A 22,108-nucleotide genomic window follows, 5' to 3' on the forward strand; every position below is an offset into this window, starting at 1 on the left:
TTTCGAAACACCCCCCCTAAATGGAAAAGCTGGGGAACATACTGGTACCACGTTAGGGTTAGGCCATAATTTTGTTCAAATTTCCATATTTTAGTCCTATTACGAGTTCGGGGACTAGCCAAGTGACTCCCGTAGTATTTGTACCTGAAATTACGGCCTAGCCTGGTACCCGGTGTCCGCCATCTTGGTTCACATACTTCGAGAGTCTCCAATTTTCTGGTGGTGGCCCACACCCTCCTGACCAGTTGAATACTGGAATTATTTCACGCCAGTTTGAAACCGGTGACAAGCTTGTAACGACAACTTTCTTTTAAACTCTGGTATACCAGCTAAATCAACCACAAGTATTTAACTAGCCTACTAGGTATCACCCAAAACATCGCTACATATAAGTCTGCACAAATAATAAAATTTTTAATTGTAGCAGCACCAAACAAAATCCACAGTTGTTAAGCCATTCACAGTATCAGATTGTTAAGAGACAATAACCAGATACAGTATACACAATTTTATAAATATTAACAATGCGATTTTTAAAGCATCATTACAGTGGTGTGCTGGACAGGTGGTAATCAATAAATGAAACAAACTAATGTTGCTTATAGGGAAAATACAAAAATAGGAAAAATAAAATTATATGGCAAAAATAAATAATAAAAATAACAATTGTCTACGAATGTTGACATCTAATGGCACATATGCAAAATTTCTTTTTTCAAATTTTGAATAAATGGTAATATGTACCGTAATATATTTTGATGACAAATTTCAATCGAATGAAAGACACCTGAACGTTTAAAAAATAGTCGAATGTGATGTAAGGAATGTACAATGGCTGCTGCGTCTACAGAGATGGTTGTGTAAAAAGGATTATTATCTATTTAACATCCTTTTTTTTATAAGCTATTATATAATATGTATACAATGCAATAATTATAGTAATTTCGTGGTCTCTTATAAAATGTATGTGTATACTCCATGTTGTTCTATATAAAAATGACAAATTGTTTTCGTTATTGTTATAATTCGGTAAAATATTTTACGAAGATTAAGCAATAATATCATTCATCGCTTCTATCTCTATTATCTGGGCGTTCGTTTTCATGGGCTGAAGATTCTATATTTATTGTATTGTTGTCTTCATCTTCATTGTCTGAAGACACCAGCAGTTGAGTGTTATTAACAGTGGAAGAAGGAAAAGAAAATCCACTTGATTTTTTTGTTGGAGAGTATTTGATACTGCTATATGGTTTTATGCCATCAAGGAAATTTGAAGACTCACCAATGTCAACTGTAAAAGGAAGTTATAACTTGAATATATATATAATATAGAATACATTGTTTACTCGGAAAAAGGCTCTTAATATGCTTCCACTAATAGCATAACAAACTACAATGTTTTTGGAAAATCTCATCTTTTTTCTTTTAGTTTTTATCAAATTAAGTTACGAAATACCGGTACTATTTTCTCTTTGCTCAATCAGGGGCTGCGATTCCATTATCTTTGCACTCGCGTACAATCGCACCCATGTACATTTCTACTAATGGACATGGGTGTGAATGTCCGTGGGTAAAAATGTCCTTGGTGAAAGTGTCCTGGGTGAAAATGTACAGGGGTGAAACTGCACGTGGGTTCAAATATCTATGGGTGCAAATGTTCATGGGTGCAAACGACCATGGGCGCAAAAGTTTGTGGGTGAAAATGTCCGCGGGGGCAACCTACATGCAGGTGCTAAAATCTATGGGTGCAAAAGTATGCAGGTGCAAATGTCCTGGGTGCAGTTTACGAGTGCAAATGTGCTTCCTGTCAATGGTTTTGCATTTCAATTAAACATACCAGTCATAATTTTAATTGAGCGCTAGTCGAATTCAGTTTTGGCATTGCCATTATCTCTCACTGCAATGTGACTATTTTTTTTAAAATTGTATTCGCAAACAAATTAATCCTCTTTGATATTATTGCACCATGCCGAACGTCAATGCAATAAACCATGAAACAAACAAAACTAGTACCGTTTCATCATCAAACATGATAAATTATGGTTCAGTATCAGTTTACTTCATTACTGATTATAATGATCAATTAATTTTAAATATACCCCATGAATGTGTGTGCAGTTATTGATTAGCTCAATTAAAACGAAAAATATTGAAGTATGACAAACCTTCAGGCTGCTGTGAAAATCCAGTTTTAATTTCGGTCTTCATAATTGGCAATGTTGTTGGAGATTTGCTTTTGATAAAAATTAGGTTACAAAGTATTATAAAAGCCTAACACAAATATTAATTTAACACTTCAAAAATAAGGTGGTCGTTGCCCACCATATATAGTCTGTGATGGTAATTAAAAAACATACGCCAAAGAAAAGATGAGCACAGCTAAAAAAAAGGCCATGGTCAAGAGGTTAACAAGACTCATTCCTCAGCTGTTACCCTAATACCAATGAACATTCAGCATGTTGAATAAAACCAGTTTAAATTACCAATGTTTTGTAAAATTTAGAATATCAAAAGTATAATTTCAAAATGTACGAAGACGTTTTTTACCTTGATGTTTCGGGAGATTCTTTTTTATCATTTCTCATTCCAACATTTGCTAAATCACAGAGAGGAAATTCCTCAATTCCTCCTGCTAAAGTTGAGTCATTCAAGAGTGGATGTTCTTCGAGTATTTCATTTGAAATAGATTTTTTCTTAGTGGAATTTTTCATGTTGGACAAGGATAGGCGATTTGTTTGAGCATTATTGCTGGTAAGTCTCGTAAAAGGATCATCATTGAAGGACATTGATTCTAAAAATAAACAAAGCAAAGTAAGATTCAGGGATGAAACACTTCAAACTTCAGTCAAGGGTACTCCCATAGTGTGTATACCAAGTTAGGGTTTGGCCATAATTTTATTCCAATTTTCCTCATTACAGTTCTATTACGAGTTCGGGGACTGACTGTGTTAGTGTTAGCCAAGTGAATATACCCCCTGCCTATAGGTTTCAGTCCCTTTACACAACTTGATGTAAAATAGGCGAACAAAATTAGTTACCTTCATACTGGTACACATACTTCTGGAGCGCCGACAAAACTTCGATTAAAAAATAAATTGTGGAAAATTTAAAAAAGAAAAGGTTTAATAGATCATTTTAATAATAATCGATATGACCTGTGCAATGACTGGAACAGTGCTGTGACCCATCTCAATTGCATGCTTTTGGACTCTAAATGGACTTAACCATAATTATACCCCGAGAAAAATGGGAATATGAACAGGACATATTAACACCACCGAAACAATTGTAATGAACTTAATACCGAACCAAAAATGTTACGTAAAACCCCAAAGTGGCTCAAATTGAACTTCGACCCTAAAGCACAGTCGTTTTAATATGATATTGAAAAAGTACCAACCTGACATTCTTTTTCCTGGTTTTATGTCTCCCTTCTTTCTTGAAGATATGCCACTGGAAAAAAAAAACAGGTTTCGATAATTTGGGAAAACACAGATTAAGACAACTTAATCATATGACAAACAACGCCACTCGTCCGGTTACCAGTCCATGTCAGGTGAAGGATTAGTTAGCCAGTTATTTGTTCCAGATGCATGGACTTGATGGTGAAGGAAGCCGTAACTGCGGTTACGTGAACCACCCTACAAGGCAAGGAGTCCAGCAATCCTCTTGCACATAATCATCCCCCACGGTATTCAAACCTGCGAACCCATGCAGCGAAATCAGAGGTGTGATGGCGAACGCATTCCTAACGCTTAGCGCGATGTGCACACCGCCAGGCTGGCTATATTAAAGTATTATAACACAAGCTTAACCTTTGACCCAAGAAACACAAGATAAAATATTGCTTACGTTAGCGCAGACATTGACGAAAGAACGGATTCAAGTTGAGCAGCAGTTATGATCGGTTTTCTCGGATTTGATGCAGATTTAGAATAATGATGATAATGCTTTCTGCTCATACTCGGAGAACCTAAGATAACATTTCAAAATATACAGTTTCATGCAGATATTATGTCATCGATAATCTAATCATAAACATTGATAACGATTTATCTAGGAAAAGGGGAATGCTGATAAGAAGTGAAAACTCGTTAAGAATATCACAGGTTCTGACTAGATAAGCAGTCTAGCTGAAACCAATTCCAAACCTATTTGAAAAATAAACGACTCGGTTTGATAAAGAGGTTTTGTGTATGTATTGTACACTTTGAGTGTCTTTGATTCCGATTATTACCATTGACATTCTGACTTCCAACATGGAAGAATTCACAATTTCAAAAGACTTTGGAATGATAACTTTGGCCTACTATGAATATAATAATACCAACTCTGATTCGATAGGCTCAATTTTGAGAACTACCATTCAACCACTAGGACAGGGCTCTACAAACTGGGGATCCTGACTCCCCCCGGTGGGTCACTTAGGAGCTCAATGGGGGTTGCGGTAAAATCTTTTTCAATACTAACTTATGTTAAAACAAAATATCGATCAAATTTGAAAGATTTGGAAAGAGTACTGAGACCCACCAAGCCAAGATTTAATATTTTGTCTAAGAATATGCAAGCATATCAGCCTCATTAAATGTATCATCAAATTTATCATTTTTTTTTATTGTTTCCTGTGTTATTAAATTTTACCTCATTTATTTTAGTTCCTGGAGGAAACAAAATAAGCTGGCCGTGCCAACTGGGTTATAATAAAAAAAATTTGAAGAATACTACACCAGCAGACAAGCATTCCAGGACCAGCAGGTCCACAAATTCCAGGTCCTTAACAGAATTCAAACTTATGGTTAACAAATTCCACAGACCATCAAACTAAGACAATATAAAAAAAATTGAACAAAACATATGTTCAGCATCTGTAAAATTTGGGAGACCTTACCTTCATGAGACCGGCATTTCCTCTCTCTCAAGAACCCACCGGCAAGAGTGTATGGACTATTCCCAGCACTTAAACTTGGCATTTCCACACTGCGTTGATTTGATTCTGCTGGTCGGGGGCGAATGGTTTTACGACGAGCCCCACCATTGTTGCCAATAGCGTTTGTATTAGGCTCTGACAAAGACGTTGAAGTTGTTTGAAAATCTGTGTGTAACGACATTGTTATGATTTTTAATAAATATTTTCAATGAGAGGTGGCCATTATTCAAAACAAAACAAACAAAATGTGACACAACAGTACTAAGAAGCTAAGACTGGTAGGACAAGCAAGTATAAAATGGAAAAATACTTCATGAAAAAGTTTACCAATTTGGCTCAACTCAGAAACTACATGTCAAAATTACCTGGATTTGGTTCATCAGAATTTGAAGTTTGAGTATCCTGGCTTGTTGATACCAAGTCCTGAAATAGTGAAAATCAGATATTTGATTAGGCATTTTAAATTTAAAACAGTGGTTCTCAACCTTTTTTATTTTGCGGATCAGTGAAATTTCGAAACTAATTTTGCAGACTGGTGATATTCAAAATTAACCGAAAATCCGAAAAACATGAATCATAATTGAACAAATGTAGTTACGGCAAAAGTATGCATTTCAAATGCAGACAATTCAATTCAATGGGAAATTTGCCGCTGTCTTTTTGATAACCTACACGTGAAACACGGTTCTAACAAAACATCCAGCCATTCAGGGCTTAAATGAGCGTAGGACCCCTGACCGAGTTTGGCTATCGCATCAATAGGAGTTAAAACTTAAATAATGGGCAGGCCATCAATACCTTGGATTTTGCAATTGAGTTATAATATTGGAATATATTTGGCAAACCAGCAGGAAGGTCGACGGTGACTGGCGCCGGAGACCGCAGGTTGAGAACCACTGGTTTAAAATATATCTCAACCCTGTGTCATTCTGGTTTTGGAATGACTATACGCATTTTTGTTCAAAGCAAAAGTGTACAACACAACATAAAAATTTACAAACGCACATTTGTGTCTCCGGTAGCAATATCAGAGTTTCTTGATGATGATGGACAGTTATCAGTAGATTGTGCTGAAAGATAAGAGTTTGTTTTTCACCATGTTTTATTAAACAAAATATTCAAATAAAAAATTTATCTTTATCAAGCATGAGCCACAGATGACCCCCTATAATTTCAAGCTAGATAAGACTGGCCAATGGCCTAATTTATCCCAATTGACAACTATATTCAACTCAAATGAATATTTACAATAATAATATGGCTTCTGGGAATGCTTTGACACAAGAAATTTAACCATCTAGAATTTAACATCTTTGAAACCGCTAGTTGTGAACTTATTTTTGAGTGGGCAGGAGGTTAGAAAAATATTTTTAAAGTATGTATATTGATATTGAAGATTCTAAGAGACTCCAATATAAAGGTGGAAAATAAACTGATCGAAAAAGGGCCGCTTATATGTTGGATTGAAGGCCATATAAATACAGGATTTGTAACGTATATCCTCGCATATAAGCCGAGGTTACAACTCAAAAACAACGTTGTCCAGCTAAGGAGTCGGCAAATACGCGCTTAACTCCGATCGCAAAGAAAATTCAGCTTATAGGCGCATAACTCTGATCATACTAAAGGGTTGGCTTATAACTTAATTTCAACAGCCATAACTCGAACGATGCCAAGTTCTCACGATATGAGAAGGTACTCACACGCAAACCAGCGCTTGGTACACTATGACAGCAATAACAGTCTGTGATCGACTTAAATGAGAATTTTTATAAATTCCCCGTTTTCGGGCCGTTTTTAGGACATGACTGACAATTAAATTGGCGAGGAATTCAGAACAGAGAAAAGTTCTTGATAGTCTGACCGTTTTGAATAAAATAATCACAAGCTTATTTCCGTTTATTATTTATTAAAATTTCCATCTCTAATAGTAATACAAACTTACTGGTATTAGTATCATCCGCAGATGAAGAATGAATGTGACTGTTTGCCTGAGCCATTGTATTTGCCAATTCCTTCAATTGGTACTGAAAAAAATATGAAATACAAACATAAAAACAATAAAAAGGGTTGAAAAAAGTGTCTTACAAAATTGAAAAATTCGGCAGAAAATAAAGAATACCTTCAAATCTTTAAAAACTGAACTTTTTGGTGACCAATTTGCCCATCCTTCTACAGATTTTTTAATTGTGTTTTCTAAAAAATGTTGAAAAATAGAAGTTGTATCATAGTAGGGGTTGAAAATAGTCAAAACTGTGGCAGCTGATTGCAACAAGTAGCTTGCCGAGCGAATCATGTTTTGTTAAATGGGTTTACGTTAGGAATTAGGTGCCGTACATTGAAATCAAGTTTACTGCCTGAAGCAACAAGTTTTGGCCAAAGTTGGACAATTTAATATCGCAGATGCATTCAAAAATAATATTGAAGTATATAATATTGAATGCATTCTAAATTTGAGCATACGATGTTTAATAATGAGTCCACGTCGGGTATGGGCAGAGTTGATCAACTATTTGTTTTAGATGCCGTGGACTTGATGTTGTGGAAGTCGTAACATACCAGTGGTTATGTGAAACAAGCATACAACGCTGAAAAATCCAGCAATTTTCTTGCACATAATTGACACCTGTGGGATTCAAACCTGCAAACACAGACAGAGGTTCGAGGAAGATGGTGGTCCTGATGCTTAGCATGATATGCTAACCGCTAAGACTATATAAAATATTTTGAAAAAATAAAATAAAAATAAAAAATATTTCAGAAAAAAAAATGTTGAAAAAAAATAAGAATTTGGAAAAAAACCTGATTTTGTATCTTTAGAAGTTGAGGCTATGTCTCTATCCTCAGTGTGACTGAACCTTGCTGAGGGAAATATCGACTTTTTATTGGGAAAAGATTTGCCAGAGATTTCAGAATCAATGTTTCTTGGAGATAAAATTTCTGATTGTACGAGAGAAGAGGAGGAAGATGAAGAGGTTTCTTTCTCCTGGAGAGAGAAGGGGAGTGAGATTCCAGATGAGGATGTTGAGGATCCTATTGTGCTTTCTCCTGATTGCTGGAAAATATAATTAAAAAAAACGACAAAAGTTAATTTTTTTTAATGTAGGCTTAAAACAAGACTATAGAAAAAAGCATTTTCAGTCAAATGATGACTGAAAACAATTTTTTTTATTTATTCTGTTTATTAATCAATAGTAAGTGCAAAGTGAGTTGTTCTTTTTAAATAGAGAAAAATTCCTACCAAACCATTTTCTTGTTCGATACTCAAGAAGTGAAGCAATGCGCTGACATGTTCATCATTACGATTGGTTGATGAAAAACCACCAGTGGCACCCAAGAAGCCAGAATTCATATTTTCGCTAACAACGTCAGGTAGAAATGGAGACGAGAAATCCGGACCATCAAGACCAGATAATACAAGCGGGCTGAAAGAAAATGAAGAATTTTTGAAAAAGTCAGAAATTGAATAGAATTTTTGAGTTTAAAATTTTTATTCCTGGAATGTACTATTTTGTCTCTCTTAAGTCGGGCTCTGTCAAAAAGTCACAGATAGATAAGGTGCTATTATTTTTCAAAGAAGTGGAATCGCTCCAATTTGACATTGGCTCCCACGGAGTGTGCAACCTGCGGCCCGCAGAGAAGTGCCATTTTTGAATGGTGTGTGGCCCACGAAACGACTTTTTAATTTAATTAGCGTGCAAAGCATATACCAGAGTTCAATTTATTATCTATGCCTATGGCATTACAATGCCCTAACAGCTAGTTTGTAGACGAACAACGAATATCCTAAAATCAATAACCAAAATTTTGGATCCTACAAATACTAGAAAGCCTATGTTAGATAAAGGTGCGGCCTGCGGTCTACTCGTTTATTTGCATCTGGCCCTCCTGTATTAAAGGTTGCACACCCCTGGGCTACCCAATTAGTTGTATTGTGAGTGCATTGCCAAACGTTTAAAACTATACAGAACTATGGGGTTACATTGAACGCCAGTAAAAACCAACAACCACAATACAATTTTCGCTTGAGTAAATTTCAAAACTATTTAAAAGTAAACCAATTTAAATTAGTAAGGCCATACAATGGATGCTTAGAAACCCATTATCCAGATATACTTACCAAGTTTTAGCGTAGTTATTATTGCTTGATATGTTCCTAGGTGATCGTTGTACAGGTGATCGAGTAATTGATGGAGGGTGGGGACTAAAACTGGGGCTGTTCACAGAAGAAAATTTTGAACTAGGGTTCGACGGTTTAGGTGAATGAAATCTTCCCTTTTTCTGATTCTGTAAAAATACAAAATATGAAAAACGATGCAAAAAAAGTTTTTGTACCAATTTTATTACGGTACAAATTCAACCTATTAATGACAATAGTCCTTTATACAATTTCCATAGTAGTAGTCAAATAAATTTTTTCAGGTAGTAAAAAGCTGCAAAATTAAGACGAAAAATTGAACCAAATTTTACTGGCCGAGAGAAGCCACAGAGAATCAAATGTTCTAATATCTATTTAGTATTTATAAGATGTAGAATTTTGATTTTCAACAGTACTTAGAGATCATAATTATATAGCTACGCAACAAGCCATATGTAACAGGGTATTACCTACATTAACCTTAATTGTAGAAAATTCCTATGAATTTTTGGAAAATTTTGCCATCAAATTTTTACACTGACAAAAAAAGTGAGAAACTGGCTTGGTAGAGGTAGCTTTCACAAAAGAAAAAGTTTTTTTGGTAATTTTTATGTTATATTGGAATAAACATTATAAATATATGACCTTTCCTATTCTTCCAAGGTAACCATGCTTTGAAGCTCTTTTAATTGGAAATCCAAGACTTTTCCCAGATCTCACAGGCATTGTATAACGATGATATTTATCAAAATGTATTCCACTACCTCGACCGTGACTATTTCTTGACCGCGGAGAACTGAAAATACAACACAAACAACTAACAAATTAAGGCAAAAATTGTTGCAAACAAAGAAAAAATGAGTATTGAGTAAAGGACTGAATGCCTGATACAGCTAGTCATGATTTTTTTTCTCGATGTTTATTTTAGCACATTTAAACATTTTATAACGAAAACCTCAAACCAAGTGGGTCGTCATGAAAAAAGTTAAAAGAATACTGAAATAAATCATACCGAGTTGTTCTATTTTCATCATGTTCATGACGTGAAAGTTCCTGTTCTCTCTCCAACCTTTCAGATACTTTGCGTGAAACTGAGATTTCAATGTCATTGTCACCAGACCTAAATGAAACATTATTAACAGACGTAGTTTAAACTAAATTGATTAACGAAAACTTAGACATACCTAAGCCTTCTTTATTAGATTATGAACAATGCTTAGTAAAATGAACATTTTTTTAAATTCCTAAAAATAGTTTTTGAATATTACCAATTTAAAATTTGGACCTACAATCACTCAAACCTTTAGAGTATAACATATTACCGAATTGACTGAATTTAACCAATCTCTCACAAAAATTAAATAACTAGTTACATACATGGTCTCCTCATCCACATCATTTTCTTCATATGAAACAACAACGTTGGATCCAGGAATATTTATTGATAAGGATGCAGAGGAAGTTCCAGCTGCAACATCTTCATCATCATTGAGGCAAGATTCTAGATCTCTAAAAATTCAAAATGCCAAAAATTCGTCAACTTATGCTTGCTTTTTCATAAACGTTATTTTCATATGCACTTTGAGCCCCAGGACCTGTCGAAAACGTCGAACAATAGTCACAATATCAGTTTTTAATTTTCAACTATAACACAGTGTCCTAATCCTTGGATGTTATCAATAATAGCAGATTCTTTAGCCGCAATGGCAACCTAGCATGAAAATATTTATCGCTGACAATTTTTTATATAATAAAAAATACCAACAACATTGCCAACATTGTTGCAACAACATGTTGAAACAGAGGAAGAATTCCGTTTTACTGAAATAATGTTTCAAGGCAATCAAGTCAACTTACGGATCAATAGTTGTTTCACTTGATGCCGAAGTAAAATCATCGCTCGTTCCATCATCATTATCAAGGAGTTCACCTTCAGAAAGGTCTGTAGCAACTACAAAATAAAAATTAGTAATTTGGAAACATTAACAAAAAGGTCACAAAAAAAAATTTTATGAAGAGGAAATGCATGTTTGGTTTGTATTTTCTTTACCTCTATCACTATTTACTTCTTCTATATCAGCGTTTCCTGCTGCCTCGACACTGGAAAAAAGAAGACATTGATTTAAAGAAACTGGATGAAAATGAAAAGGGAAAAGCAAAACAAATTTATATTGCTTACCCTTCGTCATCTAAGTTGTGTATAGGTATGTTGACAATTGGACTTCTGGAAGGGAATATAAAATTAGTCAAAATTGGGCATATAGTGAAATTTCAAGTCTCTACGAAGTTGACTGAATAATTTTAAAAAAAATGTGTTCTCAAAGTATTACTATCGCCATGAATAAAACAGAACATAATCATATGTCATAATCGAACAGCTGCAAATCCACATGGATGCAGAGTTTGAGGTGAAAAATGGGATAGATCCGAAAAACACGAAAAAATTGACATAATATTACCTTTCTTGGAGAAAATATAGGCTTTAACTATTCACAATTTTGAAATTGAGTAAAAGTGATAAAAAAATGATTTTCGTCCTACAAGAGTCACCCACATCAGTATAATTTCAGTAAAGCGATGTTCAAATCAAATATTTCATGAAAGTGAAATCAGTGTATTAGGTTCACTTATAATCATCTGATCCAACAATATATACTTTAGTATTTCATACAATACCTTTCCAAAGCATCATGGTTTAAATCTCCATCTTCATTATTGACGTCTTGGTCTTGATTTGTAACAGAAGCAACATCATGTTCATGTGAACAATCTAAACTGTTTGTATTAGCATTTTCATTGTCTTTTGTGCCAGGTGGATCGTTCTAGAGAAAATACCACAGTAGGAATTTTTGAATGGCTCATAGCAAATTCTTACCTAATTTTACTAACACAACAACTAAATATGACAATTGACAACAGCTTGTCAAAGATCTTGTTCAGAGCAAAGCATCTTAAAATGTGTCTTTTATGCCACAACACTTGCAATATATCATTCGAGAAGTTATGATATAAAAAGAAATATAAATACAGCAGTCGACCTATTTACCCTCCTACCAGACAAAAAAGAAAGCTCTATTTGAGGCAAACGATACTAAAATCCTTATATAGCACCACCCCAAGTCAAAATCACCCTTTTCTTGAAAATAAATATGAAAGTTTTTTGTTCACCCCATTTAAATTTTTTTTTTACCTTTGACTGATGAGAGGTCAGCATTGAAGCATTGTTTCTGTTTGGTCTTGACATTTCAATCACAAGTCGTTGCTATAGGAACAAATCAAAAAGGTTGAAAGTAGTGTCTGTTAGAACTAGTTTCAACCAGTCATAACCAGAAATAACATGATTGCTAACAAGTCGTTGCTATAGAAAAGAATCAAAAAGGTTGAAAGTATTAAAAGGTTGGTTTTAACTAGTCATAACCGGAAATAACTTGATTATTGCTAAGCCTTCAAATTTCACAGAAAAACATAGAATAGATATTTTTTTTGATTTTCTAGAAAAATTTTCAAATAATACACAGTAATTCCAAATCTTCTCAAAACAATTAATTTAAAAATATTATTGCGTCAGATAGCCGATGAAAAAACATGTACAACACAAAATATAAAACTTACGTTCAAATTATTAATCTGATCTTGGTATTGAGACACTTGTTGTTCAAGTTGTGAAGTATACCATTGTAAATCTCTACATTTCTGATGAAATGTAGGCGCTCGAACCTTCAAAACAAAATTTCAATATTCAAAATTGTTATTCAAGAATTCTTAATTTTTTAAATATTTATACTTTTTTATACAAAGTATTTGTATGCCTTGCACTTTTTTTTAAGCAAGGCCTTCTATCAGGAGCTGCTATAGCTTGGAAGGACCAGAGTATTTCCAATTCGGCATTGCCAACCTGATTTATTACACTCCAGATGTGATGGTTGGTAGGAATGGGATTTGAGTCGATAAGTTTAGATAAACAATGCAAACACACTAAACTATAACACATTTTCCACTACCGACTTGCCCAACAATTTTACTCTAAATCATGAATTTATATCAAATATTACAAATTTAACGAAAAAAGTACGGATTACCTGTTTGCATTTTTTGAAAAACCTTTTTGAATATAGAAAATTTTGAATTTTATAAAAATCAAATTATTTGGCCATGCCTACCTGGAATTTTAACACAAGTGAATCAGAGACCGGATCCAAGTATCCTTCATGGGCCAGCAAGTCGAGACGAAAAAATCTGTTATATCCCCTAAAATAGAAAAGGAAAATGATGGTTTGTTATTTTTCATTATGTTATAAAGAGGTTTTATAACTACTGCTGTTCACGTATTGTCCATGTTTCACTAAAAGCCGATTAACTTGTTCAATTCCTGGATTTCAAATACAATAGAATGATTATAGATCAGTGTTCGTAAAACTTTTTTAAGACGGTACGGAAAAGTCTGGCACAACCGAACCAGTCCATCCAACTTAGACCGGTAAAAACTACTAATAATCAAGTACAAGAATTACTCTGTACACCTAGTTGAGAAGCACTGTTAAAGAGCCCCATATACATGAAAGTTTGGAATCAGAATTACCAGAGAGTAGTTGGAATAAACGAATAATTTTACTTTCTAGACTTTCAAGCCTCTGATTTATTCTGTCAATATGGAGATGTCATGTTGATTAATATGACTTATATACTTTTTGGCACCATTTTGATTCACTCTACTGTAACTAGACTGGGTCTTTTGAATCAAATTGAATAGTAAATTATTCGAATCAGTTCAGGCAAAAATTTGGAATCGCCACCATCTGTTGTTGTTTTTTTTGTCCGCCAATGGTCAATGTTAATTCCTCAAATCTTTTTATTGACGCTATATTTTTGAAATACACTTCTGACATAACATATGACTCTTTTTCTGGTAAATTAGTAATGAAACATGTTTTGATTGTGTTTGAACGCTCAGCGAACTGCCTGCGAGATGAATTCTATGTTTTCAGTAATTTATGTTCCTGGAGGACCCATTATAATAAAAATGTCACATAGAATTCCATAACTTTCAAGTATTCAAGATTTGATTCTGAAACGATTTGATTCTGATGAGGTATTCGAAATGCCCAGTTCTAACTGCAACTCAAATGTATATGATAAACAGTGAAATAAAAAGTTCTCATGCAAAGGTTATTACTCATAAAAATGAAAATTAAAACAAACAATTTACCAGCATTCTCCAACATCAAATTCACTTGCAAACTCTCTGACAATGTTTTTCGTGGGATCACCACCAGATGCAAGATGTACCATTTCAATTCTATATTCGTATTTTGAAGTCTCCGAAATTCCAGATGAAAGTTCAAGAAACACAGATAAATAATTGCCTCGTACAACTCCATTCCCATCCTAAAGAGCAATACACATATATGATTTAAAAAAGAGGCTTTCCAAAATTACAAGAAATTTTTACAAATCAACTCCACAGTCAACATGCCAGGGTGCAATAAGTTGGGTAAGCAAAGCCAAAACAAAAAGATTCTGACCGTCTCAAATTAGTTACTTGAGCAGAGCCTTGTTCAGAGCCAAAAACATATGAATATGCTGTATATGAAAATGTACAGGTATATGTATGTACATTTGATTGAAGTAAGATGTGAAAACTGCAAACCACTAAATATGACATCAAAATTGTCAGCTTATTCAATGAGATTATTCATACTTATCTTGCAACAGAATACATTCAATAAAAGAAGCTTCGTTATATGTATGACCAATGCCTCCCGCTCGGTTACCAGCAGTGTTCCCTCTAAGGTGTGCGCGTGTGCGCGCGTACCCAGCTTTCAGAGGCTGCGCACACGCATAGATTTAATGCGCACAGACGTATTTCGGCAGGTTAAGAAAGTTTGTTGTTGGCCCACTTATTACCCGGTTAGAACGCCAAAATTTCTTCATTGGTTTTTGCACAAATATTAGTCATTTCCAAAAAAGTGCGCACACACCAAAATTTCTGCGCACACATACTACAAAAAATTAGAGGGAACATTGGTTACCAGCCAAGGAGGCGAATATTTAACCAGTAAATCGTTCCAGATGTATGGAATTGAATGGTTGAGGAAACTATTAAAGACCAGCATTTGTGCAGATCACCTTGTGAGAAGTCAAAAAGTACAGCAATCACTTCGAAAATCATTCACTTACCGGATATATCTTCAATCTCCAGCTAAGCCCAGATATATTTAGAGAATTTGAGTAGACAGGATCTGCTCTTTGCCTCAGTTGACTAAAAAAACAAAAATAATAAAGTTCATTTGCAATAAATATACATATATATTTCTGCTCTTGTTTTTTAATACCGAAATAACAAATTTATTTATAATTTATGTCTAAACCATGCATAAAATTCATTTTAACATACATTATCATACCTGAACTTGATCAAAGTAAAAGTACTCAGTTCATAATTTGGAACGAGTTCGCTGCTGAAATCGGGTGGGACAGGAGCCGTAACGAAAGACGCCATTGGTTTCTTGTGAATCGCACTAAACATTTGCAACATTTCCGAAGATCTTAATATAAGTTCACTCTTGGAGCTCGTCTGCATCTGAAATGAAGATATAGTATCTTGGTAAAGGAGAAATGGAAATTCCATACCAAAGTTAGATGATGGAGAAATGTTCTGTTTTATGATAGAATACTGTCACAGCCACATAACTCCAGGCTCCGACTCCAGTTCGCCAGCCCTGCCACTGACTGCAAGAATATCACATCAAGAACCAAAACTGCTACATTTATGTGTTCAAAATTATTGCGTCACACTTTCTGTTAGGTTCTGCCAGAATTTATTGACATTCGTTAAGCCTAAAACTCAACTAAAAACACCAAACAGAGTTTTCAAAACTCAAAGAACAGTTAAGAAAATAGTCTAACCTGATGATCAACTTCTTGTAGAACATTTTCCAACATTTCAGTTTCCTGTGAAAGTTGATTCTTCTGACCCATCAATGTCATTAATTTGCTCTGATGCTGAGAATCCAACCTTTAAAAATCAACATTAATTTAATAATGGTAATAATTTGTTAAACTTGCGTCGTGCCACTTTAACAGTGAAATGTGTGAGAAAACGCTGTACAAAAATATTTAGAAACTATAGAGTTATATTTGATTTCAGAGTCTTGCTGAGCATTAAATCTACAAATCTATAACGTTATGTCTGACCAATCAGACAGGCATTTTTCAACTAGTCTCTGAACTCGCACAAAGGCAAAAATCAAGAAAAAGTAGATACCGTATTTGCTCATTTTGTAGCCCGGGCCCATATTTTTTTAACCAAACTCACTAACCGGGCCCTTATTCAAACCGGCCCTTATTCAAGCATGGGCGCTTGTTATTTTTAAAGTGAAATTATACACAAAATATATTGTCATTCCCAGTTCTCAAGTATGATTTAAACGAGAATAACGAAAATTTTGAATTTTGGACGCCTGAGGCGTGAGTGTTATCTACCAGCGCTTAAAATTCAACAGCGTTGTGACAAAAGCCCTTCTTATTTCCTATTGTGCTCTACCACTGAAAAATCAGCTTTTACATCGGGCGGGTATTCAAGCACCGGCCTTTATTTATTTTTATGTTCTGTTCACACAGGCGGTTATTCAAACAGGCCCTTAATCAAGATCGGGCGGTGAAACGAGCATAACGACATTCTCATGCAGGCACGCATAGTCAGTTATTTCCAAAGGGGGGTAATCGTAACAGCTATCAGGTCCGACAGGAGGCCGCAAAATGTGGGTTTTCGAGAGTTTTGAGGGTACGTTTCAAGCTACGAAAAATTGCTATGTATGATACAAAAAAAAAATGCTTTTTTACATTTAAAAGGGGGTGTTTTGACCCTCAACCCCCCTGGCCTCATGCAACCCCAACTGATAGTTATTTTAAAGTATACCGTCAATAAAAAATACCTTGCAATCATCATTTCAACTGCGTTCCTTATTTCACGAACCCTTTCCTCTTTCGCGTTCCGAACACTATCCACATTCCTTTCTACATCCTATAAAAAAATATTCACTAAATCAAAATATCTAAAATTACTTTCGTTGAATAACACAAACCTGTATTAGAGATATGAGCTCCATTAATCGTCTTCGAATTGCTGATTCTTCATCTGTTATTTTTGTCACGTGATGGTCGTAAATATCTCCAAGTGGTTTGAAAGTATGCCCACCATGCTGATAAAAATTAGAAAATCATTAACTGAGATAATAGTGAAGAAATAAATCCTGCAACAAAGATTACTGAAACTTAATTGCTGCATAAAAATTTCCAAACAAGATAAGCCAAACTGTAAATTCAGATTGGGAAAGTATTACAATATAGCAAAATCATATTCCTGGAATTCTGAAACCCAAATATGCACTGGTTCTGCAAATGGGTCTTTTGAAATTGTAAAGAAAAAACTTCAAATGAAAATTATGCTTCCAAATTCAATCAAATCATCTATATCAGGGAATTACTGGCAGGCTATCAGCAGTTCGATAAAATTATGAACTATTTGTATATGTTTCAAACTCTTTTCATATCGTTGCGGATCCCCGATGCAGTCATCACGAACCCCGTTTGGGAAACCCTTATCTATATTAAAATGAATCATTATTTTATTAGGAGATGAATACAGATTATATATAATTAGCGTACAAATGAAAATCCATGCTACACGTTAAACAGTACTTAGAAATGAAACGATTTTCAATCTTATAATCTCATTTAGTTTTTTACATTTGCTATAACAAAAATGTAATGGAAAGATTCTTACAGTTCCAGCCCATAGGGCACATTGGTGACAGATACAAAGCTTGCAAGTCCAGCAGTATACACTCAACTTTTCATGATGCAGTTCACAGCTAAAAACATAAAACATATCGGCCGTAGAATATAGATAATACATATCGTATTGGAAAATTTATACAGAAAATTATCCATATACAGCATCCAATATTTGAAAAAACATTCTAATAATATAATTTTTGAAAAAAAAATTGAAATTTTTTTTGAAAAAGTACACAATGATATCTCAGTAATACGAAAATTTACTCAATATTGAAGATCTACGTTAGCTGGAAAATTTTTTTTAGGATGTTGCACCATAGATTACTGCAATTATTGATAACAAAGAGATTCTTGAGCAGCTCACAGAGAGATCCGTATAGTTAGCACAATAATAAATCCAATCTCTTAAATCAACGTTTTCTTACATTTAAGACTTGTCCATTACTTCAATGATACCATTGCCAGAATAATACACAATAAAAGAAAAAAAACACCTTACACATCTTTCTTGACTTCTTCCTCAATTTCTACTGATGAGGCAGATCTCGTACAAGGTGAACTCATAGTATCAAGTTGTTGAGTAACTTCCTCAGCCCATCGACAATTTACCATGTCTTGTAATTGTAGTGTCGCTCTGGTTTATACACAAGCAAAAATATTACTTGAACATTTTTAAATAATCATGCAGTAAAAAAATGAACAAAAAACTCAAAATGGATACACAATAGCTTCATTTAGGATTGAGACATTTTAACACATGTTGAAAAATCTTGATTGGCAGTACATAACTATGTGGCTGTCTTGAATATGAAACCAACTGTGTATATGGCAGCAAAATAGATCTCCACGGAGGATACCATTCAAATGGCAAAGAGGACAATATGTTCCCACTAACTTCTGATGTTACATACTGACTACTCCCAACTCTTGGACCAATTACTATAAGAGAGTGACAACCAGAAAACAATCTCTTAATTTAGACCTTCACATAATGGCGGGATAACAAACAATTTATTGAATGTATTCACAATATAGTGTGTTAAATGAGCATGCTAATATACTATTTTGAATTGATTCATATTGGCGTTGCTTCATCCTGAATTTTGACATTACCTGCAATGTGGGCATTGTTGTCTTTCTTGAGTTAACCATCTCTGAAAAAAGCAATGAATGTGTTAGGCACATTCTTCAGCTAAATGCAATCTAGAAATTAACCCATTATATAATTTTTTAAAACTGCAAAGGGAATTTATCGATACCGTATATTGTTTTGGGCCTCACAGATGTATTGAATGAAGTAAAAATACTTAAATAATAACTGATTTAAATACAACAAACCTTGTTAAGATATATTGAGAACTGACTTAATAACAAAAATTAAATTGTAAAGCGACTTTATGGACACACTGTATATGAAACAAGTTTTAATACCCCACCAGTGAAGTCAATAATAATACAATTAATTGCCTCTCAAAGGCCTTTGGCTTATCTTCTTAGTCCAGCTATAATAGGTTTCCATATTACAAATTGACTTAGGATAAACAAAAGGCAACTTACTCTAATGCATTGATAGCAGCATAGCTTCGAACAATGTGGGCAAAGTCTTGCATCTCGGACTTTACTCATACAGATGAAGCAGCGGAAAACTTCAACCATTCGCTAAAACAAAAGATTTAAATTTAAAAAAATATTTTGCATGAGCATCAATTGACAAAATCAAATTTGGAAGGATATAAGCAAAAAACGTAAAATGTTCATATTGATTCTGTAGAATTACTGTTTTTTTTATGTGTGTGCAATGGAAATGCTTAAAATTCAGCAAGATCAAATGATTGCTAAAAAACAAATAAAACAATACATAATCAGAATTTCATTTTTTAGTATATGACAAAAACCAAAGGCGTCTAGCGGAGTACACAACATAAGTGCATAAGTAATATCAAACAAAAATGGGATGAGAAAAAACATTCAAAATTTATGCTGTGTCTCGCTCGGAATGCTATACCGTCAACTCTTTTGCATGGAACATATAGACAGACATAACTGATCAGTTAAAAATGGAGTGGGCTCAATTTTAACTAAATGCGTCAAGAAATTGATCAGTTAAAAATGAAGTGGGCTCTATTTTAACTAAATGCGTCAAGAATTACATTCAGCGTCAGACAGATATTTTTGAAAAAACAAAAATTTCACATCATGTTTTTGTTATTAAATTTCACATCATGTTTTTGTTATTGGCGGTAATTAAGAAGCTTTGACACTTATTCCACTTCACACTCATGTTTGATGCTAGTTAATGAGTAATGGCGTTTACTTCACTAGACGCAACCAAAGTTTATATCCATATTCCTAGTGGTCCAACTAACACAATCGAGATACGGAAACCTCCGTTATTATACTATTAACTATTCCAGTATTCCGTTTTCTGTTAATGCAGATTACTCACCTTCACTTGGCTGTCCCCCATGACTACTATTCAGTGTGAAAGAAATAAAATCTGATGTTCCGCCAATATAAATGCAAAAATAACATAAACCGTAATAAATAAACTAAATACACGAACGAAGATCAGAGTCAAAACAGCAAATCTGATATTTGGAAAGTTGAAAAGATGACATAGAAAACCAAAACAAAAAAAAATATTAAGGTTACCAGATTTTACGATGCTAAAAATACATTTAAAATATCTTACGAGCACCGACATGTATATAATTTATCATATATAATATTGAAATATAAGCAACACAAACATTAAATACAGTTATTTTTAATGTGTTAATTTGTGAAATCATATTTTATATAAAAAATTGATTTCATTCAGATAATTCATTTTCTGGCATATCAGTTTTCAACAAATCGGTCAGTTTGGTCCCACAACTCACAAGCGTAACGAAATCGTTACAGGAATAATAGTCGGCAATGTCCCTCACGGCGAGGAGTCCAGCAACCCTCTCGCACATAACCATCCCTGCATGGGATTCGAACCTGCGAACCCACGCAGAGTAATTAGAGGTGCGGTGGCGAGCGTATTCCTAACGCTTAGCCCGTTGAGCCAATCCGCCGCGCCAAATGTTCGAATGTACTTATCAACGATTGAAACCTGGCGAGTCATTGCTATTTCTAAACACATTTTTTCGATTCAAATCATTCATATTATTTCTTGTATACTTGTGTTGGCACTTGTAACCTTCGTTGTGTATGATTTTCTTCATGCTTACAAACATTTTAAAGAACGCTTTCGATTTTGCTCACTTTCCTGATCATTAGCTTGGTTTTGGTGGAAGTGACCGATAATCTGGTCAATCGACGAACATTTTACTCTGGATGAGAGGGGTAGGAGGAAGGAGGGGTAGGGAGAAGATTTTATATATGTAAACCTAAAACAGCATTGGGTAATATGAATATTGAAAAGGCGCACTACTGTTAAAACAGGACCTCGTGAATCATTTGTGGTTGGGGAAAAATTAATATTACATTACCGTTCTCCATTCTCAAAATGTCATTTTGTATGCTTGTAAATCGAGATCACTCTTCAATTACCTTGCGAAGTCTTATTTGAGCAGGCCACGTGAAAAGTCAAAATTTCCGGCAAAGATTGCTTGAGGATGAAATCGAGAGTCGTTGCATAAGTCCCAAGTTACTAACAACTGAATTTATTTCTCTACACTTTACCAAATAGTCTAATAATACTCTTGTGGCATTTAATAATCAAACCTTTCCACCAGCTAAAATTAACACCTGGGAGGCACTACAAGACTCCCAGAAATACATATATATATACTGTATTTCCCGGCGAATAAGTCTACCTGGTAAATAAGACGAGGCCCGTTTTTAAGGCTGAAAAAATGTTTTTTTGCTCATAACCTTCCAATGAGATGGGCAGTAAAATCGGAATCCCAAATTACTATGCAACGACTTCTAAGCGGTCGGTGTGTTTGCACATTAGGTAAAATAGCCCATATGGACTTTTCTTGTAGCGTAATATTCAATCCATGACAACTACGGGAATTCAAACTGTCTTTCAATTTTAATCAATTGTGCTCGACGTAACACGGCAATCTGTGGACATAATATTGTGAAAAACTGCCTAATTATATTTAGTTTTGATACATATTTTTGCGCTCTTGCGAATTTGTTATCGCCATGAAAATCCCAAGATCTGCTCTAAAATCCCAGAAAGTAGGCTACAAATATTCAAGGGCAATAAATATACATATAAAGTGTATTCATTAAACATACATATT

At 34.3% G+C, this 22,108-nt stretch overlaps 1 protein-coding gene across 2 annotated transcripts; it reads right to left on the minus strand.

Moving 5' to 3' along the window:
* Positions 1-389: 389 nt before the first annotated feature.
* On the minus strand, positions 390-20,486 carry LOC120333595 (uncharacterized). Of its 2 annotated transcripts, none has more exons than XM_039400922.2 (34): positions 20,311-20,486; positions 19,422-19,523; positions 18,978-19,018; positions 18,364-18,498; positions 17,851-17,938; positions 17,150-17,266; positions 17,000-17,088; positions 15,972-16,080; positions 15,470-15,645; positions 15,243-15,324; positions 14,272-14,450; positions 13,226-13,313; positions 12,678-12,782; positions 12,256-12,327; positions 11,742-11,887; positions 11,245-11,289; positions 11,116-11,165; positions 10,923-11,016; positions 10,443-10,574; positions 10,078-10,185; positions 9,711-9,861; positions 9,048-9,214; positions 8,169-8,352; positions 7,730-7,982; positions 7,050-7,123; positions 6,873-6,954; positions 5,933-5,997; positions 5,293-5,350; positions 4,889-5,092; positions 3,853-3,973; positions 3,401-3,453; positions 2,548-2,791; positions 2,166-2,233; positions 390-1,291 (listed from the first exon to the last, which is right to left on the minus strand). In XM_039400922.2, exons 1-34 carry the CDS (start codon positions 20,329-20,331, stop codon positions 1,062-1,064), a joined length of 3,933 nt encoding a protein of 1,310 aa, XP_039256856.2. In that variant the 5' UTR covers positions 20,332-20,486; the 3' UTR covers positions 390-1,061. The 2 variants fall into 2 exon arrangements, with proteins under 2 accessions (XP_039256856.2, XP_077976484.1); XM_078120358.1 differs by having other exon boundaries at positions 2,166-2,236.
* Between the last annotated feature and the right edge of the window lie 1,622 nt (positions 20,487-22,108).

The sequence above is a fragment of the Styela clava genome, chromosome 15, assembly GCF_964204865.1.
Source record: "Styela clava chromosome 15, kaStyClav1.hap1.2, whole genome shotgun sequence".
NCBI classification, from domain to species: domain Eukaryota; kingdom Metazoa; phylum Chordata; class Ascidiacea; order Stolidobranchia; family Styelidae; genus Styela; species Styela clava.